This window comes from Musca domestica, unplaced genomic scaffold (genome assembly GCF_030504385.1).
Source record: "Musca domestica strain aabys unplaced genomic scaffold, Musca_domestica.polishedcontigs.V.1.1 121, whole genome shotgun sequence".
In the NCBI taxonomy this organism is placed as follows: domain Eukaryota; kingdom Metazoa; phylum Arthropoda; class Insecta; order Diptera; family Muscidae; genus Musca; species Musca domestica.
The window spans coordinates 1251726-1270243 of NW_026712156.1; the positions used below are offsets into that span (position 1 = coordinate 1251726).

The 18518-nt window shown below is 30.9% G+C and overlaps 1 protein-coding gene across 1 annotated transcript in view; it reads left to right on the plus strand.

The window, feature by feature from the left end:
• LOC101900801 (epithelial discoidin domain-containing receptor 1) overlaps window positions 1-18518 on the plus strand; it is a 228587-nt gene that overhangs the window by 122219 nt on the left and 87850 nt on the right. The window contains exons 4-5 of the mRNA XM_059118344.1: window positions 4530-4706; window positions 18212-18351. Coding sequence (XP_058974327.1) covers window positions 4530-4706; window positions 18212-18351 — 317 coding nt within the window. The remainder of the gene's footprint in view (window positions 1-4529; window positions 4707-18211; window positions 18352-18518) is intronic.

Consider the following 18518-nt stretch of genomic DNA (forward strand, 5'->3'; position numbering starts at 1 on the left):
CTTTAGAAAATCCACGCCTTTTATAGACCCTGAAAAAATATTCTTTAGAAAATCCACGCCTTTTATAGACCTTGAAAAAATATTCTTTAGAAAATCCACGCCTTTTATAGACCCTGAAAAAATATTCTTTAGAAAATCCACGCCTCTTATAGACCTTGAAAAAATATTCTTTAAAAAATCCACGCCTTTTATAGACCTCGAATAAATATTCTTTAAAAAATCCACGCCTTTTATAGACCTCGAATATATATTCTTTAAAAAGTCCACGCCTTTTATAGACCTCGAATATATATTCTTTAAAAAATCCACGCCTTGAATAATCCTTGAAAAAATATTTTTTAAAAAATCCACCCCTTGAATAATCCTTGAAAAAATATTTTTTAAAAAATCCACGCCTTGAATAATCCTTAAAAAAATATTTTTTAAAAAGCCACGCCTTGAATAATCCTTGAAAAAATATTTTTTAAAAAATCCACGCCTTGAAAAATCCTTAAAAAAATATTTTTTAAAAAATCCACGCTTTGAATAATCCTTGAAAAAATATATTTTAAAAAATCCACGCCTTTTAAAGACCCTGAAAAAATATTATTAAAAAATCCACGCCTTTTATAGACCTTTAAAAAAATATTCTTTAAAAAATCCACGCCTTTTATAGACCTTGAAAAAATATTCTTTAAAAAATCCACGCATTTTATAGACCTTGAAAAAATAGTCTTTAAAAAATCCACGCCTTTTATAGACCTTGAAAAAATATTCTTTAAAAAATCCACGCCTTTTATAGACCTTGAAAAAATAGTCTTTAAAAAATCCACGCCTTTTATAGACCCTGAAAAAATATTCTTTAGAAAATCCACGCCTTTTATAGATCCTGAAAAAATATTCTTTAAAAAATCCACGCCTTTTATAGACCCTGAAAAAATATTCTTTAAAAAATCCACGCCTTTTATAGACCTTGAAAAAATATTCTTTAAAAAATCCACGCCTTTTATAGACCTTGAAAAATATTTTTGAAAAAATCCACGCCTTTTATAGACCTTGAAAAAAATATTTTTTTAAAAAATCCGCGCCTTGGTGGATGGTCCTTAAAAAGGTATTTTTTTAAAAATTTAAAATATTCTATGTATCCTCCCATATATTTTTGAACGTTTATCCGTCATAGTGGTCAACTATTCCATGTAGTGGCTAATTTCGGAAATTGTGTTTGTTTGCCGGACCCAGTTTGGGGACGAGAGGAGAGCAGAAGGAACGTTCACACACAAAACCAAAATAAATCAGATTTCATGTTATGTATTTCGGTATTACATCAGATTTTTTCCATTCATTTATGAGCGCGGGTGTGTATGTGTGATTGTGTGCCTGTATTTGTTGCTCAGTGGTAAAATGGAATTATACAAAACAATTCAATTTTTGGTACCCTGCTTTTCTGTTGGTTGGCCCAGCTTTGTATTCGGAAAATTGAAAAGGAAATCAATAAATTTCGTTATCATATTTAATTATAGAAAAATACCAGAAACAAATATCAACAAACGAATCGAATCGCAGAGCACAGCGCGAAACCTTGGCAACGAAACCGTATGTTTAAAAATTTAATGGAATATTGTGGCAAATTGAAAATAAACGGAATTTTGAATTGGAAACCAGTTTGCCAGGCACCGAGGATGATGATGGTCACCAAATTGAAGTGGTTTTTGGTGGATTTTGAAAAAAATATTTGACGGGGATTTTCGGAGGATTGGTGTTTCATGAGGTTCATTTAAGGGGTAGCTAAAATTACATTGGATTATATTAAAAATTGATAAATTACAAATAAATATTTTTATATGGCAGCAAGGTGCTTTCAAGCCAATGCAAAAGTAAGGCCGCTGTAATTTTAATTAAAAAATAAATATTTTATTAAAAAAAAATGAATTTTTTAATTGAAACCCTCAACCTCATAAATGCCTGCCAGAGCTTGTTCTTTAACTAACTTAAGATTTAATTTACGCTACACGATTTCAAAGCTTTTTTTGCTTAAAAACTTCTCCGAGATTGGTTTGCATGTTGCCACAAATAGAACGAATTAAAGCCATAACAAAACGGACTGGTCGCCAAACAAAAAGTCGTTGGAATTTAATCTGCAAAACACGCAACTTGAACATGGAACAACATGGTTGCCAGTTGCTTATGCTAAATTATATGTTGCTCTGAGCTGAAATTACGAATTTGGTTTAAAGGCAGCCATGGGGGTCTTACATTGTTTGCACCTTGTAAAATTTGAAACAAACTTCATTTGAAATAATGGCAACATGAGCTTTTGATGGTAGAATGATTAGGGGACATGTGACATGGGTTTTCCATGGTTCGAAACAGACTAGACCTCAGAAAAAAATTATTTAAAAAATCCACGTTTGTGCTAGACCTTGGAAAAAATTATTTAAAAAATCCACGTTTGTGCTAGACCTTGGAAAAAATTATTTAAAAAATCCACGTTTGTCCTAGACCTTGGAAAAAATTATTTAAAAAATCCACGTTATTTAAAAAATCCACGTTTGTGCTAGACCTCAGAAAAAAATTATTTAAAAAATCCACGTTTGTTGTAGACCTTGAAAAAAATTATTTAAAAAAATCCACGTTTGTTATAGACCTTGGAAAAATTATTTAAAAAATCCACGTCTGTTGTAGACCTTGAAAAAAATTATTTGAAAAATCCACGTTTATTGTTGTAGACCTTGGAAAAAATTATTTAAAAAATCCAAGTTTGTTGTAGTCCTTGGAAAAAAATATTTAAAAAATCCACGTTTGTTGTAGACCTTGAAGAAAAATTATTTAAAAAATCCACGTTTGTCCTAGACCTCAGAAAAAATTATTTAAAAAATCCACGTTTGTGCTAGACGTCAGAAAAAATTATTTAAAAAAATCCACGTTTGTGCTAGACGTCAGAAAAAATTATTTAAAAAATCCACGTTTGTCCTAGACCTCAGAAAAAATTATTTAAAAAATCCACGTTTGGAAAACATTAATTCACGTTTGTTGTAGTCGTTGGAAAAAAATATTTAAAAAAAACCCACGTTTGTTGTAGTCTATGGAAAAAAAATATTTAAAAAATCCACGTTTGTTGTAGTCCTTGGAAAAAATTATTTAAAAATTCCACGTTTGTTGTAGAGCTTGGAAAAAATATTTAAAAAATCCACGTTTGTTGTAGAGCTTGGAAAAAATTATTTACAAAATCCACGTTTGTCCTAGACCTTGGAAAAAATTATTTCAAAAATCCACGTTTGTTGTAGAGCTTGGAAAAAATTATTTAAAAAATCCACGTTTGTTGTAGACCTTGGAAAAAATTATTTACAAAATCCACGTTTGTCCTAGACCTTGGAAAAAATTATTTCAAAAATCCACGTTTGTTCTAGTCCTTGGAAAAAATTATTTAAAAAATCCACGTTTGTTCTAGTCCTTGGAAAAAATTATTTCAAAAATCCACGTTTGTTCTAGTCCTTGGAAAAAATTATTTAAAAAATCCACGTTTGTTCTAGTCCTTGGAAAAAATTATTTAAAAAATCCACGTTTGTTCTAGTCCTTGGAAAAAATTATTTCAAAAATCCACGCTTGTTGTAGTCCTTGGAAAAAATTATTTAAAAAATCCACGTTTGTTGTAGTCCTTGGAAAAAATTATTTAAAAAATCCACGTTTGTTGTAGTCCTGGGAACAATTTATTTAAAAAATCCACGTTTGTTGTAGTCCTTGGAAAAAATTATTTAAAAAATCCACGTTTGTTGTAGTCCTTGGAAAAAAATTATTTAAAAAATCCCCGTTTGTTGTAGTCCTTGGAAACAGTTATCTTAAAAATCCACGCTTTTTGAAGTCCTTGAAAAAAATTATTTACGATTACCCCTTATCATCCCAACTTTTTACATAAAATTCCGAATGTTTGCAACATTTCCCCAAAATTATTTAAATAATTTTCTAATGCATTGAAGCATTAAAATTAATTATAAATAATTGAAACATTATATAAATTTGCACATGTTTGCATTTAATTTCCTCCGACCGGCCTTCAAGCCATCCAAACGACCACAAAATGTTAAATATACACCCTCTCCTAGCAGCAGAAGTAGAGCAAAGCTCATAGCTCACGTTGATAAATTATAGTATTAAATTTCATTTAAATTATTTAATTTGTTAAACTAGTTTCCACAAAACGGCAGGACGATGAACGAACATTATGCAGATTATCGGTTAGGTGGCCAGTCAACATTTCTCGAAAGCCCCAGAATACACATTATTAGTAAATTAATTTGTGGTTTGCTGACCAGGATGGGGGAGAGAGGAAGGAATAATAATAATAATTGCATGATTTAATCTGTCTTATTGTGAAGAAAAAGAAAACTCACAGCGCCAACAACAACTCAATTAGTTTTTCTCTGCACAACTACAAAAACAAAAATTCCAATACATTTATCAATTAATATTTAATTTGATTTCTTCTCCATCTTCTTTGCAAACTTTCTCATTCTCTCTTGTTTTTCTTTCTCGTTTATTATCTCTTTTTGCAGAGGGTATTCTCTCGTACAGCATTCCCAAGGGTACACCCCGTGGCATTGAAATCGATTTGTCCGATAAATCATACGATGGCCACGAGGAGGATGACCGTTACGTTGAGGGCTTGGGTCAATTGGTCGATGGTCAAAAGGGCAAGGATAATTTTCGTTTGGATCAAGGATTTGGCAAAGGTGAGTAGAACACAAATACATATATGAATAATAAATCCTTGCAGAAGGTCTATGAAAAAAATATTTTTATTTTTAAATACCCAGCAAAATATTTTTAAAAATCAACTCTTCTTTGAGAGAAATATTTTTAGAAATCCACGCCTTTCGGAAGGGCCTCGAAAAGATAACTTAGAGACCAACGCCCTTTGAAAGGGTCTTGAAAAAATATTTTTAAAATCACGCCTTTGGGAAGAGGCCTTAAAAAATATTTTCTAATCCAAGCCTTTTCAAAGATCCTTTAAAAAATATTTTTTAAAATCCACTTCTTTTGGAAGGGCCTACAAAAAATATTTTTAAAAAAATTCACGTTTCTTTGAGAGGCCTTCAAAAAATTTTTTTTAAAATTCACGTTTCTTTGAGAGACCGACAAAAATATTTTTAAAATTCACGTTTCTCTGGGAGACCTTCAAAAAATTATTTTTAAAAATCCTCGTTTATTTGAGAGATTTGATAAAAATATTTTTTTTTAAATCCACGTTTATTTGAGAGGTTTTAAAAAAAATTTTTTTAAAAATCCACGCCGTTTGGAAGGGCCATGAAAAAATATTTTTAAAAATACACGCCTTTTGAAAGGGCCATGAAAAAATATTTTTAAAAATACACGCCTTGTGGAAGGGCCATGAAAAAATATTTTTAAAAATCCACGGCTTTTGGAAGGGCCATGAAAAAATATTTTTAAAAATCCACGCCTTTTGGAAGGGCCATGAAAAAATATTTTTAAAAATACACGTTTCCTTGAGAGGCCTTGAAAGAATATTTTAAATAAAAAGGGCTTGGAAAAAATATTTTTAAAAATCCACGCATTTTGGAAGGGCTTGGAAAAAATATTTTTTAAAAATCCACGCATTTTGGAAGGGCTTGGAAAAAATATTTTTTAAAAATCCACGCCTTTTGGAAGGGCTTGGAAAACATATTTTTTAAAAATCCACGCCTTTTCGAAGGGCCTGGAAAAAATATTTTTTAAAAATCCACGCCTTTTGGAAGGACTTGGAAAAAATATTTTTTAAAAATCCACGCCTTTTGGAAGGGCTTGGAAAAAATATTTTTAAAAATCAACGCCTTTTGGAAGGGCTATGAAAAAATATTTTTAAAAATCCACGTCTTTTGGCATAGCCTTAAAAAAATAGGCTTAGCATAGACGGTGAAACAAGACTTTTTTCCCTGAAGATGACTGTCGAAGACAGTCGAAATATCGGAAAATAAAAATCAAAATTATAAAAATAAAACACTGATGTTTTTCAATTGACCTTAAGCCAAAATAAAGTTAATAAGAATCAATATACAGGTCAACAATAAAAAAACAACAACACAGGCTTAAAAAATTTTTTAAAAGTCCACGTTTTTTGGTATAGCCTTAAAAAATATTTTTAAACATCCACCTCTTTTGGCATAGCCTTAAAAATTGTAAAAATCCACGTCTTTTGGCATAGCCTTAAAAAATATTTTTAAAAATCTTACCTCACGCATATTAGTCGATATAGTCCAAATCTGGCACGTTGGAAAATATATATCATATTTTTTTAGGTCCTAAAAGAAATTGACTATATTCGCTCTTTCCTTCTGAACCTACTTCATAGAAGGTCAACAATTTGAATAATCATGACAGAAGTCAAAATATATTTAAATATTCACAAATTAGCTGAGGGTATTCATCTGACGGCAATTCCAACTGATACTTTTTAGCTTTTTAATAATTAATATCACCTTGATCCTGTGAGAACATTAAACACAAATTATTGTAATTGCAATAACAATGTATTCCGTTTTATTGTTGTCATTCAAAAAAACTTTCTTTGTTATCCTGAACGCCTCTCAGAATAATAAATATCATGAAAATACCATTAAGCACCTATGTCTACCATCCTACCTCCCACATATCTCTCTTCGGAATTTATAAATATTTCAACTTTTCTTTATTTTCCTGTCAAATACACCAGCTTTTATCCATTAAGGCATCAACTAATGTTTGTTGAAGACAATTTTATAAATATTTTACTTGCATCGATATCCTCTAATTATCCTGTCGTGACATGTTTCTATCAACAACTTGTTTTCTTTTTTTTTTTTTCTCTCCCTCGTCCAACTAATATCTTGCCAATTAAATTATCATCGTTGATGGCTCCGTTTTTTTTTCTCTGGCCAAAGAGTTTAATGCTGAATCATTAGTATATCAGTGTGTCTGTGTGTGAGTGTAGGTGAGGATATGAGGGTTGGATTTCCATTTCACTGACCAACCGACCTATTCCCCATGGACCTAATTTTGTTCTTAAACAAACTTTCAGTTTCATTTTTAATGATTTGTTTATCATTGGCTGGCTGCCTGAGTATTTGTTGTGTGTACATGTACTTTGTTTGTGTATGCAAGCTTTTATGTGTAGGGTAGAGGGATAATTAGAGTTTAAGGTGGAGGGGATTAGGATATACAAAAAAAATCATTTTTATTATTTATATTCTTTACAAAACCATAAATCTTCTCTTCTTGAAAAAATATTCTTTAAAAAATCCACGCCCTTTATAGACTTTTCAAAAATATTCTTTAAAAAATCCACGCCCTTTATAGACTTTGAAAAAATATTCTTTAAAAAATCCACGCCTTTTATAGACTTTGGAAAAATATTCTTTAAAAAATCCACGCCTTTTATAGACTTTGGAAAAATATTCTTTAAAAAATCCACGCCTTTTATAGACCTTGAAAAAATATTCTTTAAAAAATCCACGCCCTTTATAGACTTTGGAAAAATATTCTTTAAAAAATCCACGCCTTTTATAGACTTTGGAAAAATATTCTTTAAAAAATCCACCCCTTTTATAGACTTTGGAAAAATATTCTTTAAAAAATCCACGCCTTTTATAGACCTTGAAAAAATATTCTTTAAAAAATCCACGCCTTTTATAGACCTTGAAAAAATATTCTCTAAAAAATCCACGCCTTTTATAGACCTTGAAAAAATATTCTTTAAAAAATCCACGACTTTTATAGACCTTGAAAAAATATTCTTTAAAAAATCCACGCCTTTTATAGACCTTGAAAAAATATTCTTTAAAAAATCCACGCCTTTTATAGACCTTGAAAAAATATTCTCTAAATAATCCACGCCTTTTATAGACCTTGAAAAAATATTCTTTAAATAATCCACCCCTTTTATAGACCTTGAAAAAATATTCTTTAAAAAATCCACGCCTTTTATAGACCTTGAAAAAATATTCTTTAAAAAATCCACGCCTTTTACCGATGCTTGAAAAAATATTCTTTAAATAATCCACGCCTTTTATAGACCTTGAAAATATATTCTTTAAATAATCCACGCCTTTAATAGACCTTGAAAAAATATTCTTTAAAAAATCCACGCCTTTTATAGACTTTGGAAAAATATTCTTTAAAAAAACCAAGCTTTTTATAGATTTTGGAAAAAAAATCTTTAAAAAATCCACGCCCTTTATAGACTTTGAACAAATATTCTTTAAAAAATCCACGATTTTTATAGACTTTGGAAAAATAATCTTAAAAAAAATCCACGACTTCTATAGACTTTGGAAAAATATTCTTTAAAAAATCCACGCCTTTTATAGACTTTGAAAAAATATTCTTTAAAAAATCCAAGCCTTTTATAGACTTTGGAAAAATATTTTTTAAAAAATCCACGCCTTTTATAGACTTTGAAAAAATATTCTTTAAAAAATCCAAGCCTTTTATAGACTTTGGAAAAATATTTTTTAAAAAATCCACGCCTTTTATAGACTTTGGAAAAATATTTTTTACAGAGTCCACGCCTTTTTATAGACCTTGAAAAATACTCTTTAAAAAATCCACGCCTTTTATAGACCTTAAAAAAATATTCTTTAAATAGTCCACGCCTCTTATAGACCTTGAAAAAATGTTCTTTAAATAATCCACGCCTTCTATAGACTTTGGAAAAATATTCTTTGAAAAATCCACGCCTTCTATAGACTTTGGAAAAATATTCTTAAAAAAATCCACGCCTTTCATAGACTTTGGAAAAATATTCTTTAAAAAATCCACGCCTTTTATAGACCTCAAAAAAATATTCTTTAAAAAATCCACGCCATTTATAAACCTTGAAAAAATATTCTTTCAAAAATCCACTACTACGGTCTTTAAAAAAATATTGCTTGCTCTTTCTGGAAAAATTATCCTTTAAAAATTTTGACCTGTTTAAACCCACCTCGTATTCCGCTTTGATATTTATTTCCCATATGGTTTTGACATATTTATATTTGTGCTATTTAAACATTTTAAATGTCAACAAAGTGAAGGCAAACAGAATGTCGCATTATTTTTCTTTATTGCCCCACTTAATAAAGAGTTGTTATTGCTATTATTATTATTATAACCTATTCAGTATCCTTTTGGAAAGATTATTGCAGTGCTGAGTTCATACACCCAATTAAGAATAGTAACGACAATTTATGATTGCATGTGTAAATCTATTTACTTTGTATTTCAAGGTTTGCAAACTAAAAATAAACAACAAACAAATAAAATGAAGATATTAAAAGAAAAATAATGTCAGTAGGACAATTTTCCTGTCATTCAGTGGCATTAGGAGACCAAAGTGGTCATATTTTTGCAATTCTAATGAATTTCTAAAATTCCTTAATATTCGTTAAGAAAGGTGAAATAAGGGCCAGGGTGAGATGAAAAAACTGCAACAAAGTCAGGCGCCATAATTTTTACATTTATTAAAAAATGTTATTAAATGAAAGCAAAAAATGTCGGAAATCGTATCAAATTTTAGAATAAGTTTAGATTTGTTCGAATTGGTCATATTTGGCACGAATTATGGCCTTCAAACGGCCAATGAAACCGTCACACGGTGCTCGAATGTTGCTCTGTGGTATTTTGGCCCATACCCGGCGAAGCGCTTGCTTGAGGTAATCGACACTCTGGTACTTTTTTGTGCCAACCTTGCTTTTAAAAATACTCCAGACACAATAGTGCAACGGATTGGTATCGGAGATTTTTGTGGCCATTGTGCGCTGGAAATGAAGCGAGGAACCTGATTTTGTAACCATTCTTGGGTGGCGCGTGCTGAGTGTAATGGTGCTGAGTCCTATTGGAATGTCCAAGGTCTGCAGCCAAAATGTTTGCGTGCCTAAGGCTTTAATACACCCTCCAGAATGTTTTCGCGATAATATTCGGCATTTATTTATCGATTAACAAGAGCGAACAGCGACCGACCATCGGCTATTATGGAGGCCCTAAAAAATCCACGCCTTCGATAGTCCTTGAAAAACTATTCTTCAAAAAATCCACGCCTGTTTCAGTCCTTCAAAAAATATTCTTCAAAAATCCACATATGTTTTATACCTTAAAAAATATTCTTCAAAAATCCACGCCGGTTTTAGTCCTTGAAAAAATATTCTTCAAAGAATCCACGTCAGTTTTAGACCCTGAAAAAATGTTCTTAAAAAATCCACACCTGTTTTAGACCCTGAAAAAATATTCTTAAAAAATCCACACCTGTTGTAGTCCTTGAAAAAATATTCTTCAAACAATCCACGCCTGTTTTAGTCCTTGAAAAAATATTCTTCGAAAAATCCACGCCTGTTTTAGTCCTTGAAAAAATATTCTTCGAAAAATCCAAGCCGGTTTTAGTCCTTGAAAAAATATTCTTCAAAGAATCCACGTCTGTTTTAGACCCTGAAAAAATGTTCTTAAAAAATCCACACCTGTTTTAGACCCTGAAAAAATATTCTTAAAAAATCCACACCTGTTGTAGTCCTTGAAAAAATATTCTTCAAACAATCCACGCCTGTTTTAGTCCTTGAAAAAATATTCTTCGAAAAATCCACGCCTGTTTTAGTCCTTGCAAAAATATTCTTCAAAAAATCCACGCCTGTTTTAGTCCTTGAAAAAATATTCTTTAAAAAATCCACGCTTTTTTAGCCCTTAAAGAAATATTTTTCAAAAAATCCACGCCGGTTTTAGTCCTTGAAAAAATATTCTTCAAAAAATCCACGTCTGTTTTAGTCCTTGAAAAATATTCTTCAAAAACTCCGCGCCTGCTTTTAATACACCCTCCAGAATGTTTTCGCGATAATATTCGGCATTTATTTATCGATTAACAAGAGCGAACAGCGACCGACCATCGGCTATTATGGAGGCCCTAAAAAATCCACGCCTTCGATAGTCCTTGAAAAACTATTCTTCAAAAAATCCACGCCTGTTTCAGTCCTTCAAAAAATATTCTTCAAAAATCCACATATGTTTTATACCTTAAAAATATTCTTCAAAAATCCACGCCGGTTTTAGTCCTTGAAAAAATATTCTTCAAAGAATCCACGTCAGTTTTAGACCCTGAAAAAATGTTCTTAAAAAATCCACACCTGTTTTAGACCCTGAAAAAATATTCTTAAAAAATCCACACCTGTTGTAGTCCTTGAAAAAATATTCTTCAAACAATCCACGCCTGTTTTAGTCCTTGAAAAAATATTCTTCGAAAAATCCACGCCTGTTTTAGTCCTTGAAAAAATATTCTTCGAAAAATCCAAGCCGGTTTTAGTCCTTGAAAAAATATTCTTCAAAGAATCCACGTCTGTTTTAGACCCTGAAAAAATGTTCTTAAAAAATCCACACCTGTTTTAGACCCTGAAAAAATATTCTTAAAAAATCCACACCTGTTGTAGTCCTTGAAAAAATATTCTTCAAACAATCCACGCCTGTTTTAGTCCTTGAAAAAATATTCTTCGAAAAATCCACGCCTGTTTTAGTCCTTGCAAAAATATTCTTCAAAAAATCCACGCCTGTTTTAGTCCTTGAAAAAATATTCTTTAAAAAATCCACGCTTTTTTAGCCCTTAAAGAAATATTTTTCAAAAAATCCACGCCGGTTTTAGTCCTTGAAAAAATATTCTTCAAAAAATCCACGTCTGTTTTAGTCCTTGAAAAATATTCTTCAAAAACTCCGCGCCTGCTTTTAATACACCCTCCAGAATGTTTTCGCGATAATATTCGGCATTTATTTATCGATTAACAAGAGCGAACAGCGACCGACCATCGGCTATTATGGAGGCCCTAAAAAATCCACGCCTTCGATAGTCCTTGAAAAACTATTCTTCAAAAAATCCACGCCTGTTTCAGTCCTTCAAAAAATATTCTTCAAAAATCCACATATGTTTTATACCTTAAAAAATATTCTTCAAAAATCCACGCCGGTTTTAGTCCTTGAAAAAATATTCTTCAAAGAATCCACGTCAGTTTTAGACCCTGAAAAAATGTTCTTAAAAAATCCACACCTGTTTTAGACCCTGAAAAAATATTCTTAAAAAATCCACACCTGTTGTAGTCCTTGAAAAAATATTCTTCAAACAATCCACGCCTGTTTTAGTCCTTGAAAAAATATTCTTCGAAAAATCCACGCCTGTTTTAGTCCTTGAAAAAATATTCTTCGAAAAATCCAAGCCGGTTTTAGTCCTTGAAAAAATATTCTTCAAAGAATCCACGTCTGTTTTAGACCCTGAAAAAATGTTCTTAAAAAATCCACACCTGTTTCAGACCCTGAAAAAATATTCTTAAAAAATCCACACCTGTTGTAGTCCTTGAAAAAATATTCTTCAAACAATCCACGCCTGTTTTAGTCCTTGAAAAAATATTCTTCAAACAATCCACGCCTGTTTTAGTCCTTGAAAAAATATTCTTCGAAAAATCCACGCCTGTTTTAGTCCTTGCAAAAATATTCTTCAAAAAATCCACGCCTGTTTTAGTCCTTGAAAAAATATTCTTTAAAAAATCCACGCTTTTTTAGCCCTTAAAGAAATATTTTTCAAAAAATCCACGCCGGTTTTAGTCCTTGAAAAAATATTCTTCAAAAAATCCACGTCTGTTTTAGTCCTTGAAAAATATTCTTCAAAAACTCCGCGCCTGCTTTAGTCCATGACAAACTATTCTTAAAAAAATCCACGCCTGTTTTAGTCCTTCAAAAAAATTTTTCTTCAAAAAATCCACGTCTGTTTTAGTCCTTGAAAAAAAATTCTTTAAAAAAGTCCACGCCAGCTTTAGTCCTTGAAAAATATTCTTCAAAAAATCCACGCCTTCGATAGTCCTTGAAAAAATATTCTTCAAAAAATCCACGCCTTCGATAGTCCTTGAAAAAATATTCTTCAAAAATCCACGCCTTCGATAGTCCTTGAAAAAATATTCTTCAAAAAATCCACGCCTTCGATAGTCCTTGAAAAAATATTCTTCAAAAAATCCACGCCTTCGATAGTCCTTGAAAAAATATTCTTCAAAAAATCCACGCCTTCCATAGTCCTTGAAAAAATATTCTTCGAAAAATCCACGCCTGCTTTAATCCTTGAACAAATATTTTTCAAAAACATCCACGGCTGTTTTAGACCTTGAAAAAATATTTTTCCAAAAATCCACGCCTGTTTTAGTCCTTGAAAAAATATTCTTCAAAAAATCCACGCCTTCGATAGTCCTTGAAAAATATTCTTCAAAAAATCCACGCCTTCTATAGTCCTTGGAAAAATATTCTTAAAAAAATCCACGCCTTCCATAGTCCTTGAAAAAATATTCTTCAAAAAATCCACGCCTGCTTTAGTCCTTGAACAAATATTTTTCAAAAACATCCACGCCTGTTTTAGACCTTGAAAAAATATTTTTCCAAAAATCCACGCCTGTTTTAGTCCTTGAAAAAATATTCTTCAAAAAATCCACGCCTTCGATAGTCCTTGAAAAAATATTCTTCAAAAAATTCATGCCTGTTTTAATCCTTGAACAAATATTTTTCAAAAACATCCACGGCTGTTTTAGACCTTGAAAAAATATTTTTCCAAAAATCCACGCCTGTTTTAGTCCTTGAAAAAATATTCTTCAAAAAATCCACGCCTTCGATAGTCCTTGAAAAATATTCTTCAAAAAATCCACGCCTTCGATAGTCCTTGGAAAAATATTCTTAAAAAAATCCACGCCTTCCATAGTCCTTGAAAAAATATTCTTCAAAAAATCCACGCCTGCTTTAGTCCTTGAACAAATATTTTTCAAAAACATCCACGCCTGTTTTAGACCTTGAAAAAATATTTTTCCAAAAATCCACGCCTGTTTTAGTCCTTGAAAAAATATTCTTCAAAAAATCCACGCCTTCGATAGTCCTTGAAAAAATATTCTTCAAAAAATCCATGCCTGTTTTAGTCCTTGGAGAATATTCTTTAAAAATCCACGTCTGTTGTAGTCCTTGAAAAAATATTCTTCAAACAATCCACGCCTGTTTTAGTCCTTGAAAAGACGCAACATATTATTTGTAGTCTCAAATGATGAGTTCCCAGCGCTGTAAATTATTTTTTTTTCATATTTTCATGAATAATAAATAAGTTCATTAAAAATATTCAAAGACTTCCTTGTAAGATTGTCAGCTAATTAAACAAGCTTATTTCTTTAGAATCCCCTTGAATCCGAATCACATGGCTTCCTTGGTAAGAAAAAAATCCCAAGGAAAGAAAATTCTACCATCAATTAAAGTCAATATTTATTTATTTATACATTGTACAAAGATGATTATTGCCTTTTGTTAATGGCGTTTGTTGCCTGGCAGTGGCACTCACACAAATACCAATACAAATTATAACACACTCCAACACACACACACTCATACGCTCACAAAGCAAATGTTTATTTAAAGGATAATGGTTTATATTTTGTAGGCAACAAAACAACTGCAGGACATTTTCAAACACAGCCACAACAACAACGCAACGCTAAAACAAATACCGGTAATTGTTGTAATTGTTTTATGTGTCCTTTTGTTTATCTGAATTATTGGCAATTTGCATTGTTTATGTGAAATAATTTCCATTTAAAGAGAGAAGAAGTTGTTGATTGTTTTTTTTTTGCTGTTTCTGGTTTTTCTAGTTCATCGACTGGCTGCCATAAATAATGGAATTGTGTGGGAAATAGACATATTTTGCTGAATAATAAATTAGTTTTGAGTAAATATGTGGCTGGGATAATTTTTGTAATTTCCTTTTTCGATTTCGAATGCAGGGACAATTATTGAGGGCGTTGAATACCAAAGGTGTTTAATACAACATGAAAGGATGGCAAAATTAATCCATTGAAGATTCCTACAAAGACCTTATCCAACGTGGATTTTTAAAATAATTCTTTCAGAGGTTTAGAACAAACGTTGATTTTTTAAATAATTTTTCCAAGATCTAGGACATACGTGGATTTTTTAAATAATTTTTTTCTGAGGTCTAGGACAAACGTGGATTTTTTAAATAAAATTTTCTGAGGTCTAGGACAAACGTGGATTTTTTAAATAAAATTTTCTGAGGTCTAGGACAAACGTGGATTTTTTAAAACATTTTTTCTGAGGTCGAGGACAAACGTAGTTTTTTTAAATAATTTTTTCCAAGGTCTAGGACAAACGTGGATTTTTTAAATAATTTTTCCTCAAGTCTAGGACAAACGTGGATTTTTTAAATAATTTTTCCTAAAGTCTAGGACAATCGTGCATTTTAAAATAATTTTTTCTGAAGTCTAGGACAAACGTGGATTTTTAAAATAATTTTTTCCAAGGTCAAGGACAAACGTGGATTTTTAAATAACTTTTTCTAAGGTCTAGCACAAACGTGGTTTTTTAATTAATTTTTTCCGAGGTCTAGGACAAATGCGGATTTTTTAAATAATTTTTTTCAAGGGTCCAGTACAAACGCTGATTTTTTAAATAATTTTTTTCTGAGGTCTAGGACAAACGTGGATTTTTTAAATAATTTTTTTCCAAGGTCTAGGACAAACGTGGATTTTTTAAACAATTTTTTCCAAGGTCTAGGACAAACGTGGAGTTTTTAAATATTTTTTTCCAAGGTCTAGGACAAACGTGGATTTTTTAAATAATTTTTTCCAAGGTCTAGGACAAACGTGGATTTTTTAAATAATTTTTTCCAAGGTCTAGGACAAACGTGGATTTTTTAAATAATTTTTTCCAAGGTCTAGGACAAACGTAGATTTTTTAAATAATTTTTTCCAAGGTCTAGGACAAACGTGGATTTTTTAAATAATTTTTTCCTAGGTCTAGGTCTAGGACAAACGTGGATTTTTTAAATAATTTTTTCCAAGGTCTCGGACAAACGTGGATTTTTTAAATAATTTTTTCCAAGGTCTAGGACAAACGTGGATTTTTTAAATAATTTTTTCCTAGGTCTAGGTCTAGGACAAACGTGGATTTTTTAAATAATTTTTTCCAAGGTCTAGGACAAACGGACAAAACAACTGCAGGACATTTTCAAACACAGCCACAACAACAACGCAACGCTAAAACAAATACCGGTAATTGTTGTAATTGTTTTATGTGTCCTTTTGTTTATCTGAATTATTGGCAATTTGCATTGTTTATGTGAAATAATTTCCATTTAAAGAGAGAAGAAGTTGTTGATTGTTTTTTTTTGCTGTTTCTGGTTTTTCTAGTTCATCGACTGGCTGCCATAAATAATGGAATTGTGTGGGAAATAGACATATTTTGCTGAATAATAAATTAGTTTTGAGTAAATATGTGGCTGGGATAATTTTTGTAATTTCCTTTTACGATTTCGAATGCAGGGACAATTATTGAGGGCGTGGAATTCAAAAGGTGTTGAAGCCAAAATGAAAGGATGGCAAAACGTGGATTTTTTAAATAATTTTTTCCAAGGACTACAAAAAATGTGGATTTTTTAAATAATTTTTTTTTCCAAGGAATACAACAAACGTGGATTTTTTAAATAAAATTTTCTGAGGTCTAGGACAAACGTGGATTTTTTAAATAAAATTTTCTGAGGTCTAGGACAAACGTGGATTTTTTAAATAAAATTTTCTGAGGTCTAGGACAAACGTGGATTTTTTAAAACATTTTTTCTGAGGTCGAGGACAAACGTAGTTTTTTTAAATAATTTTTTCCAAGGTCTAGGACAAACGTGGATTTTTTAAATAATTTTTCCTCAAGTCTAGGACAAACGTGGATTTTTTAAATAATTTTTCCTAAAGTCTAGGACAATCGTGCATTTTAAAATAATTTTTTCTGAAGTCTAGGACAAACGTGGATTTTTAAAATAATTTTTTCCAAGGTCAAGGACAAACGTGGATTTTTAAATAACTTTTTCTAAGGTCTAGCACAAACGTGGTTTTTTAATTAATTTTTTCCGAGGTCTAGGACAAATGCGGATTTTTTAAATAATTTTTTTCAAGGGTCCAGTACAAACGCTGATTTTTTAAATAATTTTTTTCTGAGGTCTAGGACAAACGTGGATTTTTTAAATAATTTTTTTCCAAGGTCTAGGACAAACGTGGATTTTTTAAACAATTTTTTCCAAGGTCTAGGACAAACGTGGAGTTTTTAAATATTTTTTTCCAAGGTCTAGGACAAACGTGGATTTTTTAAATAATTTTTTCCAAGGTCTAGGACAAACGTGGATTTTTAAATAATTTTTTCCAAGGTCTAGGACAAACGTGGATTTTTTAAATAATTTTTTCCAAGGTCTAGGACAAACGTAGATTTTTTAAATAATTTTTTCCAAGGTCTAGGACAAACGTGGATTTTTTAAATAATTTTTTCCTAGGTCTAGGTCTAGGACAAACGTGGATTTTTTAAATAATTTTTTCCAAGGTCTCGGACAAACGTGGATTTTTTAAATAATTTTTTCCAAGGTCTAGGACAAACGTGGATTTTTTAAATAATTTTTTCCTAGGTCTAGGTCTAGGACAAACGTGGATTTTTTAAATAATTTTTTCCAAGGTCTAGGACAAACGTGGATTTTTTAAATAATTTTTTCCAAGGTCTAGGACAAACGTGGATTTTTTAAATAATTTTTTCCAAGGTCTAGGACAAACGTGGATTTTTTAAATAATTTTTTCCAAGGTCTAGGACAAACGTGGATTTTTTAAATAATTTTTTCCAAGGTCTAGGACAAACGTGGATTTTTTAAATTTTTTTTTTGCTGAGGTCTAGGACAAACGTGGATTTTTTAAATATTTTTTTTTTGCTGAGGTCTAGGACAAAACATGGATTTTTTAAATATTTTTTTTTTTGCTGAGGTCTAGGACAAAACATGGATTTTTTAAATATTTTTTTTTTCAGATGTCTAGGACAAACGTGGATTTTTCAATTTTTTTTTTTTTTTTTGCTGAGGTCTAGGACAAAACATGGTTTTTTAAAAAAAAATTTTCTGAGGTCTAGAACAAACGTGGATTTTTTAAATAATTTTTTCTGAGGTCTAGCACAAACGTGTATTTTTTAAATAATTTTTTCTGAGGTCTAGGACAAACGTGGATTTTTTACATAATTTTTTTCTGAGGTCTAGCACAAACGTGTATTTTTTAAATAATTTTTTTTCTGAGGTCTAGCACAAACGCGGATTTTTTAAATAATTATTTTCTGAGGTCTAGCACAAACGCGGATTTTTTAAATCGTTTTTTAAAGGACTATTATAGCTACAAAATGTGTTTTAATGAAATATGTGTTTCTTTTTCAGGTTATGAATGGGTTGGCTGGCGCAATGATACCCCCAACTTACAGGGTCGTCCCGTCGAAATCACATTTGAATTCGCTGGCGTACGAAATTTCAGTGCTGTGGTCATTCATACGAACAACATGTATATCAAAGATGTTCAAGTAAGTATTGGAAATTCAATTCATTAATTATTACTATCAACAGTCATGGAATACAATTATGATTTTCAAACATTAACTTGAATGGATTTCAAATCGGATTGCAATGATGACTTAAAAGTCATAACTCATTTTAATGATACGAAGAAGGGTGAGGGGATATTTTTTTA